Here is a 19,651-nt window from a genome sequence, read left to right as displayed (position 1 = left end):
AAAGGGCAAAAGATAGTCTCTGCCATTGAGGAGTTTATCATCTGATAGGGGAGATGACATAAAGATAAATTTATAGAAAGCAAACTACATTCAGAATAAATAGGAAATATGTAAGAAAGGAAAGGCTCTAGAATTAAGATGAGTTGGGAAAAGTTTCCAGTAATAGATGGGATTTTAATTGCGATTTCAAGGAAGGAAGAAAGATCAGTCAGTAGTCAGTGGAGAAAGTAAAATCTAACATGTAAAATTTCTAATACCACAATCTATCTGTATAGATTGCCAAAATGAGTAATCTTGTTTTTCTCAATGTTTTAGATATGTACATGAAAAAGATCCCTCTAAGAGGAACTTTGGGAAGGGGCAGGCACAAGGAGCAGAAATGGGAAGTGGAAGAGACCTAATACCAGAAAATCTAGTCTGTCCCATAGAGACCAATTATACTTTTGGTTTTTTTTTATGAACTGAAGTAATCTAAATGATACCCATAGTGCTACCCAAGTGATACTTCAAGGATTTCAATGCATTTTATAGATCTGTTTGTACTTCTAGCAGCTCTGTGGGGTGAGCAGATTTATGTTACCAAGATTTATGATTACAAATTAACAATTAATGATTAATGATGATTAACGATTTATAGATGGAAAAACTAATACAAAGAAAAGGAACTTGTTAGTTCACAGGCACACAAAAGATAGTAATGAAGATGAGAGTAGGACAAAAGGATCTTGGACTTTTCATCTTATGTTTTATCTTTCAGCCCACTGTACTTATATTTCCTGGATTATTTATATACTTAAGTTAGTTGGTGCTTTAAATAGTACAAAAGATTATTTTTGATGCATGACTTTCCACTTTGAAGTTTTACTGATTCCATTTGCTTTTATATTACAATTATTTCCTGTTAATATTCTTCCACGAACATAGACATTGAATACTAATTTATAAGTAAGAAAATCATTTACAGAAGTCCAAGAGACATAGTAACCATGTCTAACAATATTTTTCATCTATGCTACCTTCTATCACTTCTCATCCCTCTCTTTTGAGAAAAGAAACATTTACCATCAGTTTTCTTGAATCAAGATAGGTCATCACAATCATTATTATATTTCCTTTTAATATAGTTTTTATGTACAAAATTGTTCATTTTGCTCTCTCATGCTTCTTTACTTTAGTCTACATAAGTTCCTACACAGTAAAAAAAAATTCTTCCTCTATTTTATCATATTTGTTATTTTTATGGTGCCATAATAGATTATCATATTCCTACCTCATACTTTGTTTAATCATTCCCCAAATGAGGGACATCTATTTTGTTTCTAGTTCTTTATAGTTTAAAAAAGGTGTTGCAATGAATATTTGTGATAAAGGTGGGGGAGACATTTCTTTTTTACTGTGACTATCTTGGGTTATAAACCCATTAGTAATATTACTCAGTCCAAAGTATGAACAGCTCAGTATATTTCTTATAATTTCTAAATGGTAACCATGGAATTCTGAAAAGCTTTATAGGTTTCTTCCACCAACCTCTCTTTTTACAAAAATATATTTTGATAAAGCATTATGTTTCAAAGTATATTTTTCTTTCTTTCAGCTCTGGATGAACACATCAGAAAATCTGGACGTTGCCCTCTTTTCTCATTTCACAGACATTTTTCAGTCACCAAGGTAGGATATGCAACAAGAACTTCCTACAACTTCAATTTTAGTCACCAATTTTGATAAGAGTTACCAAGAGTAAATGATCTTTTTCAGGGAGAATCAGAATGTCAGCATCCCATTGTGTTTAGTGAACAGAAAGAAATGTAGTAATCCTATTGTGTAACTCTGTCTTCAATCTCATCTCCAATTGTCTTGATCTGTATTTTACCATTGAGAAATTGAGGTAGATGAACTTGCACAGCCCTTTCTCACTTAAAACCAATTCACTTGAATGTCATGGCATCACATCCCTGATGTCATGGACCTCTTCGAGAAGAAGGACACACAACCACAAACTGCTGGCTAACTCTAACAGGCTGTGAAAGCAATTTACATCTAGAACCCCTCATGTTGTAGGGTGCCAGCTTTTTATACCTTATTGACCTTTACCTCTTTGTACTTCTCATTCCCTTTTAAGTAACTTGCAAAGACTCATTCTAATTAGGAAAACATGACTGGATCCTATGAATTCATTATTTATTTTTATTTTTGATTTGACAATTGAAAATCACACACAAAACTGGGAATTCTCTATCTCTATTGTTTGTTGACTGTGTTGGCCATTGTGTGTAATGCAACTTGAGTGAAAGGGAAAAAAGAATTAATCTGTTTACTTTTTTTAAATTTATGTATTCTTTTTTAAACTGGAATTTATAGGGGGAGTTATTTTCTTAGAGTGAGAATATTTTATGGGAAACTGAATTCATGAACATCCTGAAGAAAAAGGATATTAGTACTAGAATTATTTTAAAATTTTGACTTTAAGATAACATGAACTAATTCACTTTGTGGTTTCAAAAGAATGAGCAAGGCATACACTCAGACAAACTCACTGAAGAATGCCGATAGTTTCTAGGCTATTGGCAAAGTGGTGTTAGAGATTACGTTACATGTCTAATGCCTTTGTTGTGAGCTTTATGTGATCTACATTTGTTTCCACTGATGTACGGATTTAAAAGTCAATAATTAGGGCTTTTGTTTGAACTCTCTAAAACATGGCAGTTTCCGGGGAGTGAAAAGGAAGAAGTAGAGGAGTGTCCCAGTGCAGACTTTGGTTTTTGATAACAGACACATATTCAATGAATGTCTGACATTGTTTTGAGAGGTTGCCAAGAAATCATCAGAAGTCAAAGGTCCATGGAAAAGCAGAGTCTGCAAACCTTTTTAGCAGAAATGCAGAAAATTTGGCTCTTTCCAGTAAAAGCTTTTACTGTCTCTTTGCCTTTCTCACCAGGGAAGGAGCCCGGAATGCTGAAATTGCTCACCAGGTACAACTGATACCCAGGTTGCTTTTCCTCTTTAATGACCCCACTCTCAGTCCTACCAAGATCTCCACCATCATTTCCATTCTGGGTCATTTGCTGAAGAGACATTTCAACACTCAGGATGTTATTAGGTAATGATAATAATAATAATAATAATGATAATAGAAAGGTTTATAACTAACAAAAAGAACTTTAATGTTGGTTATATGCACATATATGATTTCATTTTCACTTCACAACAACCATGTGTATTAGCTACTACAGCTGTCATTAATGAGTTAACAGTTAATCAGTTCAATAATTTAACAATATAAATTAAACCAACTTGCTCTTTTTTGACAGTAAGATTTCATTTTTGTAGAACTTAAACAGAAAGTAATTTCTTAGTTATTTAAAATATTGATTAATTAATCCAGAACTATTATTAAATAAAAGCTGTGGTTATTAACTGGCATTATGAACAGTATTTGCTTTTTGTAATGATTGTCTGATTTTGGAATTCTCAGAATTCCCAGGGTTTTATATGATCTCTGTTCCTATACACATTTCCATGGTCACCTTTTCAGGATGAGCATTAGTCTTATTTGTAGAATGATTTTCCCTCTCTTATTCTGCTTTAGATGGTGGCAAACTTTGCATTGCTGTCATGGATTATTTCTAGTTTTACTTGAAATATTCAAAGTACAAATGAGAAAAAGGGTGAAAAAACCATTAGGCCCCAGAAAGACAAACAACAGTTCTTGTTCTCAAGAAGCTCACAGTCAAATGGAAGAAAGAGGGTCAGTGCCCATAGTGAATAGTTAGTCACTTACCTCCACTAGCAGAATAGCCATTTTCCAAGTTGATTAGCAACAAAACTTTTATTCCTGATTAATTCACTACTGCTATATCTTCCTTCCTACCCTCTAGTGCAAGCTGGTCAACTTTATTGACCATTTTCCACTCACATCAGCAGCTATATTGGTATTAACTCAGTAGGTTCATTTAGCTATATTAGTAACATTTTTAAGATTTCAGCTTTAATGTGTTATTAATATAAATATTATTAACAGGAATGTCCTTTGAACCTCCCATTTTACCAATGAAAAAATTACATTAACTTCATATGACTTTTATATTTCAGTAAAGGTCAAGGGCAGAATTTGAACTCGTTTTCTTGATTCCAGATTCAATTCTCTATTCTCTGGATCTGAAGGAACTTTGGGACATTAGAAACATCTTTAACATACAATCCCCTTACTCCCAAAGATAGTTGATTTTTTACTTATCCTTTCCTTCAAATCATGAAGATTTAACTCATACCTACTGATAAGTTCTGCAGAAATGGAGGGAAATGCCATTAGATTCTAAATGTGACCATGAGTTCAGCCTCAGTAAGGGGGTTGGCCATGGAATCATAGCTTAAAAGCTAATATTCTGCTAGTATAATCCCTCTATTTTTTAAAATAATGAAACTGAGATGCTGGGAGGTTAAGTGATTTGACGAAGACACACAGGTAATACATTATAAAGTCCTTGAGTTCATCACTCTAAGAATAAATTGAGTGTTCATAGTGTACTACTTCTGATAATGCTCTATGATTATGATAACTATAATAATTGTAGCTGGCATTTACATACTGATTTAAGATTTATAAAATAAATCTATTGCTTTATTTGATCTTTAAAACAATCCTGTGGGGTATTATATTCAGTTGTGGAAACTGAGGCAAATTGTGGTTGAAACTAAGATCATCTAAATTACCATCTAAGGTAGTATTTGAATTCAGGTCTCCTTGATTTTAAGTCCATCATGCTATCTACTAAGCTACTTAGTTGTTATGTCCTTAATTTACTTTTGAAACAAAGAAATAATTATTCTATACCATATATGATAGAGCAATATTGATTTTCCAGTGAATCCTTGATATGGTTCACAAAGTAACTTACTGATTGTTTCTTTCCCCCACCACTCTAGGTGATCTAGGTGATCAACAGTTAAGTCTTTCTAGAAAATTGCTACAAAATTACTGTGTGATTTTCACAGTCTGATTATATAAGGGAGATCCCAAATTATACATGAGTTAAACCTAAACAGAAAACACTGCTATGTCCAGAAAAGATACACTTCAGTGACATTTCTTACTTCCTTCTTCCCTTGCCCCTCCTTTTGTTTCGTTGAAGGATTGGATTATTTATCGTCTATACTCTAAAACCTTCTTCAGTTAATGAAAAGCAGATTATAATGGACAAGAGTTCGGATTCCTTCATGGAAGGTAAGAAAACATTTTTCAATGTCAGTTTTCAGTGTTATTAAAGTCTCAATAAGAGGATATCCAATATTTATTCTAACAATTTTTCTAAAACACTTAATATCACAAGTAGGACACAATAGTAAGAGTATCCAGCTTTAAATCTTGCTTCTGTTGCTTACTAACTGTGTGAACTTGAGCAAGTCGTTGAATTAGTCAAATTCCTCTTCTGTACAAGAATGAACTTGGAGTAGAAGTTTACTATTAAGTGACTCCTGCCACATGCTCCCTTCAAACTTTGAATCTATGATTCTATAAATCTGGCTTTAAATCTCAGATTTGAAACTTCCTACCTTTGTGTTCTTAAGGAAATCAAATGGCCTTAGTTTCTTCATTTGGAAAATGAAGGGCTTAGACTGGGTGACCTCTATTTGGCATTGCGTCTAGTTCTAACTCCTTGGCCAATGATATCTATAGACAAAGAAACACATTTTTTAGAAATGAAAAATAATAATAACTCAAATTTGTTTGAAGTCCCTTTTAACTCTAACATACATCTATATAATCTCTCTCTCTCTCTCTCTCTCTCTCTCTCTCTCTCTCTCTCTATATATATATATATATATATATAATATATATACATATATATCTTAGCTTGTTAAATTGTGCTTCTCAACCTCATATGGGGTCACAAACTGAATGAAATTATGATTTATTATCAGTAAATCTATGATTTGTAAAAACTTTAAAAAGCCCCTATGTATATATTATGTACATTATATATACACACATGTAATATATTTTATTGCTTCATAGTATCATTTTTGAGTAAAACAATTTGCAAATTTTAAAATATGTTGTATTTATATATGCATATAACATATACATCATATAATATATACATAATCTATAATATGTTATATTATATTTGATATAGGATATATATTATCTCTACACTGGTTTCTGACTTAATCTCACTTAATCTCCCAGAGTGAGAAACTATGATTTATTAAGTGACTTGTTCTTGATCACTCAGCCAATGATTTGTGTATGATCATATAACTGAGAAAATTGTTTGAAACAATAATTCAACCCAGGTCTTCTGACTACAAGACCAGACCTTTATTCATACCTAAGACTGCCTTTCTGAATATTGGTTTATCAGCTGTAATTTGAATTTTCATAGTTTTAAAGAAATTGACATTTGACATATGACATGCAAAATTATTTAGTCTGTCATTGTTATCCATCAAATTAAATATTAATTATTAAATAAAATAAGGAGGACCTGAAGAGCAAAATAAATTGCCAACATCTCTTTCTCCCTCTCTCCATCCCTTTTTTCCTTCCTCCCTCCCTTTCTTCTTTCCTCCCTCCTTTCTTCCTTCCTTTCTTTTTATCCCTCCCTCCCTCTTTCCCTTTTCCTTTCCTCCCTTCATCCCTCCTTCCCTCATTTCTTCTCTCTTTGACTCTCTTTTTCTATTTCTCTCTTTCTCCCTCTCTGTCTCTGTCTCTCTCTCTCTGTGTATATCTGTCTCTTTTTCTTTCCTTTCTCTCTCCCTTTACTTTCTACTTTCTTCCTTTCTCTCCCACCTCTTCTGTGTGTGTGTGTGTGTGTGTGTGTGTATGTGTGTGTGTGTTTCTCTTTGTGTGGTTCATTCTCTTTATCTTTCTCTCTATCTCTTTCTCTCTGTTATTGTCTCTCTGTCTCTTCTCCCCTCATAAACACATACATATGGCACATACCACATGGCAGGCAGATTTGAATTTGAATTTGAATTGATCCTCTATATTTGTTTCTAAGAATCAAAAATGTTTTTCCACAAGGCAAATATTTAGTGTCTTCTCTCAAATGCTTTTTTTGGTCAGAAAGTTATTCTGGTATCTAACTTAGTTTACTAATGTTATAACTTAGATATAGCATCATTTATTCTGTCTTAAATGAAAATATAGATAAACTGGTTGCTAACTTAATTACTAATATTATTCTGTGCTTTAAGGTTCAATTCCAATCCACAAATATTTTGTTAAGCACCTATTTTGTGCCATGTATTGTAGATGGGGAAAATAAGTACAAAATTGAAGCAATGCTTGCTTAAAGGAGTTTATAGGAAAGTAGGGAATGCAATATGTATATAGATAATTAAAGGCAAATTATATGGAAATTATTTTCCAAAGGATTAGAATACCAAGAATTGGAAGGAATCAGGAAAGGCTACTAGTAGGAGATGTTATCTAAAGTGGGCTTTGAATGAAGCTATGGATTCTTTGAAGAAGAAGGGGGGAAGTATATTCCAGACCCCATCCTTCTATGAAAAGGAGTGATAGGGAGAAATGGAAAAAAAAAATAGTCAGGAAACTACCAAATGGCCAGTTTTATAGGAATGGAGAGAGAATTAAAATGAGCAATAGGAAATAAGACGGGACAGGTAAATAGGAGCAAGACTATGGAAGACAAATCCTCTCCAAATTGCTTGCCGTAACAGTTTCTTTCTAACAAGTTCAGATATATGTCTTGAAAGGGAATGTAGGATCATCTTCTGTATTCACAGATTAGACCCTGCTATCTCCACCTGTTTCCTTTTCTGAGTTGCTTATTGAAGCCTGCATTCTGATATCTCACTTTAGTTTCTTCTCTTTTCTTTTTGTAGCCGGAAGCCAAACATCTGGCAGAATGATCTGGCTCAGAAACCAGTTACTCGAGATGCTGCTGGATGTAATCTGTTCCAACAAATTTCATCTGTCCTCAGAGTAAGTAACAGTGGGCAGGGTGATCCAGCATGTGGCTAATTCATACATGGAACAGTAAGAAGGCGGTTTCTTAATGAAAAGATTGCCATTTCTGCTACATATTTCTAGCACTGTCAGTAGGAAAATTACACTTTCCCAACAGGCTAATCTAGTCCTTGCCCTAAGATATTCTGAAAATGGAGGAGGAAGAAAATTTTATATAATTGTAATAAACCCTTTTATCGTCTTTCCCCCCCTTAAGTCCCACTTTAGTTGTTGTCATTCCTTTTTATTTCATCTGTGGAGGGAAGCTGTTGCTGTAAAATTACTTTTCCCAATCTGGAGTGCTTCCTGTTCTGCCACATAGAATCTTTGATTGTCACCTGGAACACTGAGCGATTATGTGACTTATCCAGGGTGATATAGATAGGTATGTCAGAGGGGAGAGTTCCAGATTTCTTTGTCTCTGAGGCCAGTTCTCTATCCACTGCACTACATGACTTTATAATTGTTAAGATCTCTAATACCCTTGTTTGTTGCCTTTCTTTGTATAACCGGCATTTAGCTGGCAGCCATGCTTGTTGACTTGATTTATCTCACATAACCTTTCTAGAGGGAAGTTTGATGTGCCATGGTGTGTCTGAAAGACTCCTCTTTCTGAGTTCTAAACCAGCCCCAGACACTATCTGTATGACTCTGGGCTTGTCACTTCACTTTGTTTATCTCGGTTTTCTTATCTGTAGAATGAACTGGAGATGGCAATGGCAAACCACTTCAGTGTCTTTCCCAAGAAAAACCCCAAATGGCAACATGATTGAAAAGACTGAACAACCTTTCTAGATCTCATTTTTCTTATCTCTAAGAGGGTGGAATTAATCTTGATGTTTGATATTTCTTTCCATCATCTTTAAATTCTTTAATTAAAGAAAACTAACCAGGGGCAGCTAGTTGGTATAATGGATAGAGCACCAGCCATGAAGTCAGGACAATCTAAGTTAGAATCTGGTATTCAGATTCTAATCAGAAATCTTAACACTCAGACACTTAACACTTCCTAACTGTGTGACCCTGGACAAGTCATTTAATCCCAATTACCTCGAAAGAAAGAAAGAAAGAAAGAAAGAAAGAAAGAAAGAAAGAAAGAAAGAAAGAAAGGAAGGAAGGAAGGAAGGAAGGAAAAACTAATCATTTTATAATGTATTTAGTATTCTATGAAAACTAAAATACTTGATGAATTCTCCATAAAAACTCCATATTTGTCAAAGGAAATATTTGTAAAGTCATGCTTACTATGTAGAAATGTGATGTTCAGAAGAAGTTAAAAATCCAGTCATTGTCTTTGACCAGCACTTCATAAATCTTTCAGATACAACCTCCATTCTATTAATCTTCCTGTTTCAGAAATATAATAAGACTGCACTGTAAGAATTTTTTTTGGGAAGCAATCAGGAGTTAATAACTTGCCCATGATCATATAGCTAGTAAGTGTCTGAAGCCAAATTTGAACTCAGGTATTCTTGATTCCAGAAGCTGGTGCTCTATCCATTGCATCACCTATATATTCTTGCAAATAGGTTTTTAAAAAAATATATTGATAAATAAATATTTTAACTCATGAAGTTTTCTTAGGTCATTTTTATCACTGTTGTTTTTGTAACTGGAACCTGTAATATTATATGCCTTAGCTTTTTCTGGAATCAGTGACTCCTTATTTCAGTGAGCTAAATTTCTTTTCCTCATACAAGGCTTGTTCAATCTCTTACTTCTATGATTATGATATAAATCATTGGTTCTCCAAATGTGGTCCAGGGACATCTGGAGTTCCCTGAAAGCTTTTCAGGAGTTCCTTGAGGTCAAAACTATTTTCACAATGATGCTAAGATATTTTAATTTTTAATATGGTAAAATATCAACACAATCAATGGATAATTGATCCACACAAGCAAAAACTATTGGAGAGAGGGAGTCCTCAAAAAATTTTGAGAGGGTGAAGGGATCTTGAGACCAAGAAGTTTGAGAATGTAAGGAATGGAAGGGGTACAGGACTCAGAGTCAAAGCACATTGGATTCAAATTAAGATGCTGCTATTTAGAATCAGGGAATTTAGAGGTGGTTAGAAATCTTAGATATTATTTAGTCCAACTTCATGTCCATAAGGAAACTGATGCACAATGATGATATGATACTTTCCATACATTACATAGGCAGTACTACCTTAAATGAAACCACTTGAAACCACTTTTACTGCTTCTGTTTCATTGCCTAAAAGAAGATCTCATGGCCAGGTATTCTTTTTACTGCATTTTCTTAGATATGTTATTTGTAACCTTTAAATCTGAATTTTGTCCTTTGTAAGGTAAGAATAAGTGACAACTATATAGGACTATAAAGGGTTCTAAATATATACTCACCAAAATATTGAGTTTTAGTATGATATGTTTTCCCAATAAACCTCTATTTAATGGTATTGTTCAATTGAATCCATGCTTTCTTTTTAAAATTTAAAACTTCTTTCAATTTTTTTATTTATTTACTTTTAAAAATTTTGAGTTCTGAATCTCTTTCCCCCTCTGTCCTATCTGTTGTGAAAAAAGAAACATGATATCAGTTATACATATGAAAATATGAAAAACATATTTTTGTATTAGCCATGTTGCAAAATAGCAAGAAAAATAAAGAAAGTTTAAAATATGTGTTTCATTCTGCACTCAGATTCCATTTATTTTTTCCTCTGGAGCATTTTTCATTATAAGTCCTTCAGAATTGTCTTAGATCATTGAATAATTCAAAATAGCTAAGTCATTCACAGTTGACCATCCTTACAATAATGTTCTCACTGGATGCAGTGTTCTCATGGTTCTGCTCACTTTACATCATATGGATTTTTATATGTCATCCTACTTTTTCTCAAATTGCTCATCATTTTTATAGCACAATAGCATTCTATCACAACCATATAACTTGTTCAATTATTGAGGGGGTGTCCCCAATTTCTAATTCTTTGCCACCAAAAAAAAGCTCATAACTGTTTTTGTATTTTTTCTTCCTTCTTTTTTGTATATACACTTAGTAGTGCTTTTACTGGGTCAAAGCACAATTTCGTTGCCCTTAGTTTATTGTCCATAATTCCAGATTGTTCTCCAGAATGGTTGAATCACTTCACAACTCCACTAACAGAGTATTAGTGTCCTAATTTTTCCACATCCTCTTCAACATTTGTCCATTTCTTTTCCTGTCATATTAGCCTATCTGATAAGTGTAATATACTACATGATAGTTGTTTAAATTTTTATTTCTTTAATCAGTAATGATTTAGAGCAGTTTTTCATATAATTATTGATAACTTTGATTTCTTTTCCTGAAAACTCCCTATTTAAACCCTCCCATTCCTATCAAATTGACTCAGTTCCCTATATATTTGAAAAGTAGTTTTTATCAGAGAAACTTGCTATAAACTTTTCCCCTAGGTCCTTGCTTTTCTTCTAATTTTGCTTGCATAGGTTTTCTTTGTACAATTTTTTAAAAAATTATTATGATTGAAATTATCTGTTTTAATATAAAATAGTAAGATAGTAATACTATCTCTTGTTTGGTCATGAATTCTTCCCTTATCCATAGATCTGAAAGATAAATTTTCCATGCACCCCTAGTTTGCTTATGATATCACCCTCAATGTATACATTGTGTTCCATTTTGACGTTATAATGCTATATAATGTGAAAGGTTGCTCTATACCTTGTTTCTGCCAAACTGCTTTCTAGTTTTCTCAATATTTTTTGTCAGGACCAAACCTTTGTGCTGATTAAAACCCATCTAAGCATTTTCAGTGCTTTGCTTTGGGTTAAGGTATACAAACAATAAATAAATTTTTGATAAAATTCAAGTTTGTATACTATGTCAGTATTAAATGTTTTCCTTTTTTTTGTTGTTTTTTTTTTCAAAACTTATAAAATAGATGAACCAAGGTTTTGGTTTGAAAGATCTATCTAGTTTATAAAAACTTATTAGACATTTAAGGGTTTTCTATAATATCCTACAATAAAAGCTTAGTTCTTACCTTAATAGCGTAGATCTTCGTGTTAATTAAACTATTGTTTAATTAACTTCTGGTCATTTACTATTGTCATTTACAATTGTGTATTATGTATACAATCTATTCCATTTATCCACCACTGGTGGATAAATACCAGCTAGTACTAGATTGTTTCATACCACCTTTCTTCACATTTTCATTGATTCCCTTTATATTTTTGACCTATTATCCCACCAAATGAATTTTGTAAAGATTTTTTTTTAGCTCTATAAAATATTTTCAGTATTTTGGTTGATGTGGCACTGAATAAATAAATGAATTTAGTTAGAATTGCTATTTTTATTATATTGACTTGGTCTACTCATGAACAATGAGCATTTCTCCAACTATTGAGGGCAAGGACTGTATTTTGCCTTTTTTGGTAATCATTGCATTTGCCATAATGCTTGGCACATAGTAGACACAATAAGTGTTTGTAATTATTATAATTTCTTAGATATATTTAGCTAGTAGAAAGCAATTACCATTATAAGGAGGCCAACTGAGTCCAGAAATTAATTATGGCACGATACATTTCATATCATTGCCATATTGAGAACTGGTAGATAATTAAGAATCTGAGCACATTTGCAAACTATCACAGAAGGGAGTGGTGGAAGATTGCATGCAGGATTCCCTCATAAAATAGGTGATAAGCAAAGAAGGGGAAAATAAGTATGTGGAAATCTTGGTGCGAGTTACAAATAAGTCAGGTAACTCAGAGACCCTTTATAGATAAAAAGAGGAGAACAAGTAATTGAAGAGAAATTGACAGATATGCCAGCATTTCTTTAGCAATTTATTCATATAATGGATGATGGTGGAACCATAATATTTTGATTCTAACTTCTCAATACCTGATATGATCAGGATAAGTGCAAATGGCACTCAAGAAAATGAAAGTGAAGAGTAGTGAAGCTTGAACAAATAAAAACAGATAATTCTGCTTGAAGTCAAAACAGTAATTCCTAAGAGATTGATTATTAAGATTTTTCAATCAAGGGATGAATCTTAAAAAATTAGGAAAGATCACAGCATTATCATCAAAGAAAATAACACAGAAAATAAAGATAATTTTCATTCAGTATTTCTAATTTTTATCTCTATAAAATCTATTAGTAATATACATGGCGAAAGCATGTATAAGGGAAGAGAATGGTTGAAATTTTATATCAAAAGTCACATTTTTGCGGTCATACAGTTTAATGAGAAATGAAGAGCATAAGATCCTTTTATATTTGCTATTTGTTGATTATTTTAAAATGACTATGTAGAGTAAAATTTCCACTAAAGAATTTTCTATACTAGAAAAAAAAATTTATAATTTACAATGCTAATCCTATTTAAAGGGTTAAAAATATCAGAGAATCATAAATAAAAGTGACGCAATGCAGTTTTGTCATATTCAGTTTATGGTATATTGAAGGTCCCCAATGTCACTGTTTTATATATTTTATTACATTATGAGAAACTTATTTTATGAATTTGTATTTTGAATTTATTGGTGTATATATTTAAAATTAAATATTCATTATTTATTGTCTGAATGCCATTATGGAACATTTTTTTTTTATTTACTGCCTTGAGCTCATCTTAATCTAATATCATAACTGCCATTTCTGCTTTTTAGGAAATTGCTATTATATGATGGTTTTAAAGCAAATTCTTAATTTATATGTAATAGAAGGTTTTAAAATATTTATATTCCTTGGATGACTTCAATTCTTTTCCTTGGGCTGATCCCATACATAAAACCAAACCAGAGAGCTGAGAATGTGATAGGGAGGCATAAAGACAGGGAATGTGACCTGTCTTTTGGCCCAAGTGTCTTTTGGAGAAAGATGTTAATCAAAGAGAATTTCTCTCTGAGTCTGGCTTCCCCTTATCTATACACATTCCTCACAAATAATGAGCTATGGCAAAAAGGTATCTGCCAGCAACAAGAAAAAAATGATTTTATCATTTGTTTAACTTAAACACTGTTTAAACATAAATATGGACATGTTTAACTACTTTTTCTTTTGTAAATTATAGGATGCAATTTAAACTACAGTTTGTTTTTATTTTACTTTCAACCCTTTTATTAAAAATAAGCTGCAAGAGGCTTAAAGTCTCTTATTCCTTTAAAGAATTTAACTATCTGTCTAACTGGAATTCTTTTCCTACTACTACTAAAAGAGAACTTTTTACTTTGGATTTTTAAAAAGAATAATTTTTTGAGATCTTCCTAGCTCTTTAAATATTCTTTCATCTTCAAGCAAAATGTTCTAGCAAAATGTCCCACAAAATTCAAGCAAGATATTTAGAATAAAATCTTAGAATTTATTTCTACAATTTTAAGTTTGATATAAACTGATGAGTTGTTGGGGTTTTTTTTTTTTTTTTGGCCCATTGTTGAGAGATTAAATGATGCCATAAAAAATAGCAAGTTTTTGACAGATCCAAATATTGGAGGCTAGATTCCAGTTTTACACAGCATTTTGGTATGATATGTATTTAGATTAAAATAATTAATAGATTTGGAAGCGGGGCTAGATTTTTTTTATTTTATTGAATTAGGAAATTGCTGGATGTACAAATCTCCTTAATCAGTACAGGTGAACAACTTCTCTGTAACTTAACCTTTTAGAAAAGTTTGCCTAGTGAGTTGATTTGATCAAGGTTAAGCAGCCAGTAAATCTTAAAGACAAGACTTAAATTCAAGTCCTGAGATCAGCTTTCTAATCATAATACCATGCTGGTACAAAAATAAAAAATAATTATTTTTGCTTAAATGCATCTTTCCACAGGTCACAGGAAGAAATGTTTCTTAGCCTGGGACCTGATTGGTTTTTGTTATTCATCCAAGATCATCTGCACCCAAGTACAGTAGTGTTAGGAATTAAATTGCTATTGCACTTTTTGCACAACCCAACTCTAAGGGCCCGATTTAAAGATGGATTATCTGGGGGAGCCTGGGTGGAAAACAGCATTTTGGGAGTGGATATTCTGATGGGTGAGTACAAAATAAAGAATTTTAAAGATATTTTAAATATATACACGAATATATATGCATTATACACAATTTTTATATGTAAGAGGAACCACAGTATATATTAGTGTGTCAGACTTGGAATTAGAGTTGAGTTCAATCCTATCTCTGACATTTGACAGATATGTGACCATCTGCATGTTACTGAACTTCTCAGTCTCAGTTTTTTCATTTGTAAAATGAGAATAAGCATCACAATAGCATCTAATTCATCTGGTCATTATAAACCTTAAATAAAATAATGTATGTAAAGTGTTTTACAAATCTTAATTTGTTGCTGTTCAGTCATTCAGTTATATCTGACTCTTCTTGACCACATTTGGGGTATTCTTGGCAAAGATATGGTTTGCCTTTTCCTCCTCCAGATCATTTTACAAATGAGGAAATGAAGCAAACAGGGGTAAGTGACTTGCCTAGGGGCACTCAACTAGTAAGTGACTAAGGCTATATTTGAACTCGGGAAGATATTCTTGATTCCATGCCTGGAAATAATCAACTGTGTCATCTAGCTGTCCAAATCTTAGAGTGTTATATTAATTTTACCTTTTATTAGAATATTTTCTTTCTGATATAGCCTGTTGATTTCAAGTAACTCTTTTGAAAATATTCTATATTAATTTAGACATGGTAGGCAAGGAGTGGCTTTCAAATAATATGCCTTAAGAGAATCCCTGCTTCTTCATGGTGTAGCTGTTTTGTATTTGTCTTTTTCTCTCCAGCATCTAGCCCAGTGCCTGACACATGGCAGGTACCTAATAAATATTGATTTGAACTGAAAGTAATCACATCACATTTGTAAATGCATCATCACTATCATCACCCATTGAAGAAACATAGGGTTTCTTAGTATGTACTCATTTTTATCCGTCATGTACTATTAGGCAAATGACTGATGTAGCTAATATTCTTGACACAAACTTATTATCGACACTGGTTACATTTGTACTAATTGATTTTGACCAAAAATCATTTTTGATCATATATTTTCTTCTCCACTGTTTTAGACAATTTAAAAAATCAATCTCCAATGACCGATTATGGTTCCTGCCTGATTTGTGGTTTTCAAATATTACCTACATTTCTTATCCGCCATATTCACATTCCTGAAGTCTACCTCCTTGTATCTTGCTTCTTCCTTCAGACTCCATTGAGTGAAGTGATTGTAGAATCCAAGGTAAGTTCCTTGAACTGCTTTCAATGCTGGAGAGGTGCACTTTAATTTTGTTTTGTGATGTCAAAACAAAACTCACAAATAAATGATAGAAAAGTAGTTTCATCAGTATTTTGGTAGGAGATGTCTTATCTTGTTAACTATTTATTTTTAAAATCTTCTCATTTTGAAATGATTATTCCTGCCATACTAAGAGATTTTAAACAAAATGTGTTTGGTTGTCCATGGCTTTTAGACTGGAAGACTTTCTCTCATCATCTAACAATTCTGAAACACTCAATAGGGAAACTGTTCCTTATGTATTGATATCCTCAGCTGAAACTCACGATCAAAGCTGTTTGTAATTCCCATCCTACAAACAGAATACTAGAGTCCTACCAGTTTAGCATCTATTAGCCTTGAATTTTAGTGTAAAATGATGTCTTGGAAGATTAAACAGAACAATTCACACTCTCACCAGTCTCTCTTTTTAAAAATTAGATAGTATTTTATTTTTTCAAATATTGCAAAAATCGTCCTCAACATTCACCTTTGCAAAATTCTATGGCCTCAATTTTTCTCCCTCTCTCCTCTCCTCCCTCCTCCCCTAGAGAGAAAACAAACTGATTGGCCCAACCTAATTGTCAAATTGGCCAAACATGCAAAATTCTTCTAAATAGTCTTTGGTATTTATTATCCTGTGCAAGAAAAATCAGACCAAAAGAGGAAAAAAAAAAAACCATGAGAAAGAAAAAAATTAAGCAAATAAAGAGCAGAAAAAAGGTGAAAATACTCTGTCCCAATCCAGACCCAGTCTCCATGTTCTCTCTCCTAATGGGGATAGCTCTCTCCATCACAAGTCTATTGAAATTGTTTTGAATCATGTCATTCTTGAAAAGAACCAATTCCATCCCATAATCTTGTTGCTGTGTATAATGGCTCTCATAGGTCTCTCTTTAAAAGCATGAAAGGGTAAACACGTTAATCTGCATTTGTCATGATGAGTAAATTTTGTTCAAAGATAGACATGCCATTTGTTACTCCTCCAAATAACTACTTTGCACAAGCTTTAACCATTTCTGTGAGCAACTTAAATACATACCACAATCATACAAATAGAAGAAACGTATAGAGGAGATGAGCAAGTTTAGGGTACATGAGACACTATCAGTGAATATTGGGGACAGAAAAAGAAGCTGCAACTTTCAAGGAAAGTTCTCAGTGGTACTTGAGAAGAGACTATTTCTTTCCTGTAAATAGGTATTATTTAATTTATTATATTCATATCCCAGCCTATAAGGTTCAAGCTTGTCATATAACAGATGAGTAAGAAATAGAGAAGGGAAGAGAATAAGCATTTATATAGCATCTACTATCTACCAGGGCATACTGAGTGCTTTTATAAATATTATCTAATTTGATCCTCACAACAACTGTGGAAACTAGGGACTGTTCTCCATTTTACCATTAAGGGAACTAAGTAAACAGAGGTTAAGTGACAAGCCAAATATTTGTTGGTTGATGGCGGTACAGATACCTCTCCCAGATTTCTCTTGGACTATTCCTGCTTGTGAGTGTTTAGGTTCCTAGTTAGGGCTTTTCTCCAAGGCATAATAACAACAGCAATAACAACAACAACAAATTACCTTCTCAAGACCAAAAAATTCCATCTACTATTTAATTACATTTGTTTTTCAAATTGTAAAATACATAAGTATCTTAATCCTAATTTCCAATGGTAGGAATACATTAGAAGTGTGGTTCCAGGGGCAGCTGGCTGTCACAATGTATAAGGCACCAGCCCTGAAATCAGGAGGACCTGGGTTCAAATCTGGTCTCAGGCACTTGATGCTTCCTAGCTGTGTGACCCTGGGCAAGTCACTTAACCCCAGTTGCCTCAGGAAAAAAAGAAAAAGTGTATTGTATTTCTGTTCCAATAGGGAGAGTTTTTAGATGAGGAAACTCGCTCTAAAGGTGCAGGCTGGCTCATTCTCTATCACCTACAATCATAGAGGTTTGCTTACAGGACTGAAAAGTTAAGTTCTTTATACAGGGGCACACAGACATTATGGGTCAAAGCCCACGATGGGGCTTGAACTTATGTTTTCCTGGTTCAAAGCCAGCTCTCTATGCTGATTCTTATAAATTATATATATATATATATATTATATTTATTATTTGTGCACATATAAATTAAACACAATTATAATTTCTCTTTTCTTTTGTAGACAAGTCTTGATGCCATGTTACAATGGTTATTACAGAACCACAATGGGGTGAATGCCCTTAAGTTTGGCTTATGCACAGAAGGTGCCCTGCTGCTATTAGAGATGATCAAAGCCATAATGAACCTGGTGAGTACTTGCTCCCATCAGCACCTCAAAGTCAACAGGTGGTAGTTCCAAGTCTATCATAAGTGGGACAATTCTCTTATTTATCTTTTCCACATGACCCTTTTTGTCACTCAACCAGAAACTACTTTTAGTTCAGGCCATCATCAGCTCTTGTTTAGCTTGCCAATTGATCTTCTTCCTTGTGTCTGACCAATTCCGTTCATCCTCTGCATTATTGCTTAAGTAATTTTGCTTCAGTACAGATCGGACCAAATGACTCCCCTACTAAGCCAGCTTCCAAATGTCTTTAGAATGAATTATAAAGTCTCTGTTTAACTTTTTACAACTTATAAAATCTGACCCCAACCTACCTTTCCAGCCTTATTGGCCATTACTAATTCAGCTAAGCTGACCTTTTCTTCATTTCCAATATTCTAGATCTTTTCTTTGTGCCTTAACATTGGCTGGAAAAGAATATGTTTGTTTCTGTTTTGTCTCAAGGAACTGATATATTTTCCTGACTAATTTTCATCTTCATAAATTCATGGGAGTTTAATAAAAAAATTGTTAGTCAATGAATGATCCATTTGAAGTAACTAAAAAGCTATAGAATCCTCATTTTTGTCACTTGGAGAAATTAAGGGAAAATATTACTTTCAATGTCACTGTTAAAATCTTCTATTGGCTAGACTGATCTCTAAACTAGTCCCTTCTTTAATCCAGGCATTTACTCTGTTGGGTATATTTGGGTTAAGCATCTTTTCCAGAATCACAGAAAAGTAAAGGCAGATCAGTGGTCCAATTCTGCATCTTTCTTGTGAAGTAGTTGAATACACTTACCCAGAGATGTGCCCCTCATAAAATGTGTTCATAGCCTATCGCAGGTTCAGAAGAAGATAATTGGAATGTAACCTACCCTGGCAATGTGATGGAGTTCCTTTGTCTGATATACCACAACTATCCTCAGGATTCAGTATGGAAGTCCTCCGACTTTCTCCAAGCCTTGGCTGCAATTCTCTTCCCTCCAGAAATTCCAAAGGTAAGCAATATTGAATGTCTTCCCTAAAGCTTAAGGAGTGAACCCCACCTCATGATGAACTCTTGCTGATTGGTGTGTGTGTGTGTGTGTGTATATATA

General features: G+C 33.2%; 1 protein-coding gene across 1 annotated transcript in view; it reads left to right on the top strand.

Annotated features, from left to right (window-relative positions):
* WDFY4 (WDFY family member 4) overlaps positions 1-19,651 on the top strand; it is a 370,289-nt gene that overhangs the window by 123,198 nt on the left and 227,440 nt on the right. The window contains exons 25-32 of the mRNA XM_051981900.1: positions 1,595-1,668; positions 2,936-3,097; positions 5,130-5,221; positions 7,849-7,948; positions 14,789-14,994; positions 16,035-16,204; positions 18,409-18,534; positions 19,388-19,552. Of these exons, the coding sequence (XP_051837860.1) occupies positions 1,595-1,668; positions 2,936-3,097; positions 5,130-5,221; positions 7,849-7,948; positions 14,789-14,994; positions 16,035-16,204; positions 18,409-18,534; positions 19,388-19,552 (1,095 nt within the window). The remainder of the gene's footprint in view (positions 1-1,594; positions 1,669-2,935; positions 3,098-5,129; positions 5,222-7,848; positions 7,949-14,788; positions 14,995-16,034; positions 16,205-18,408; positions 18,535-19,387; positions 19,553-19,651) is intronic.

This window comes from Antechinus flavipes, chromosome 2 (genome assembly GCF_016432865.1).
Source record: "Antechinus flavipes isolate AdamAnt ecotype Samford, QLD, Australia chromosome 2, AdamAnt_v2, whole genome shotgun sequence".
Taxonomy (NCBI): domain Eukaryota; kingdom Metazoa; phylum Chordata; class Mammalia; order Dasyuromorphia; family Dasyuridae; genus Antechinus; species Antechinus flavipes.
Note: the sequence above shows the minus strand (reverse complement) of the source record. Positions and strands in the feature narration are given on the sequence as shown.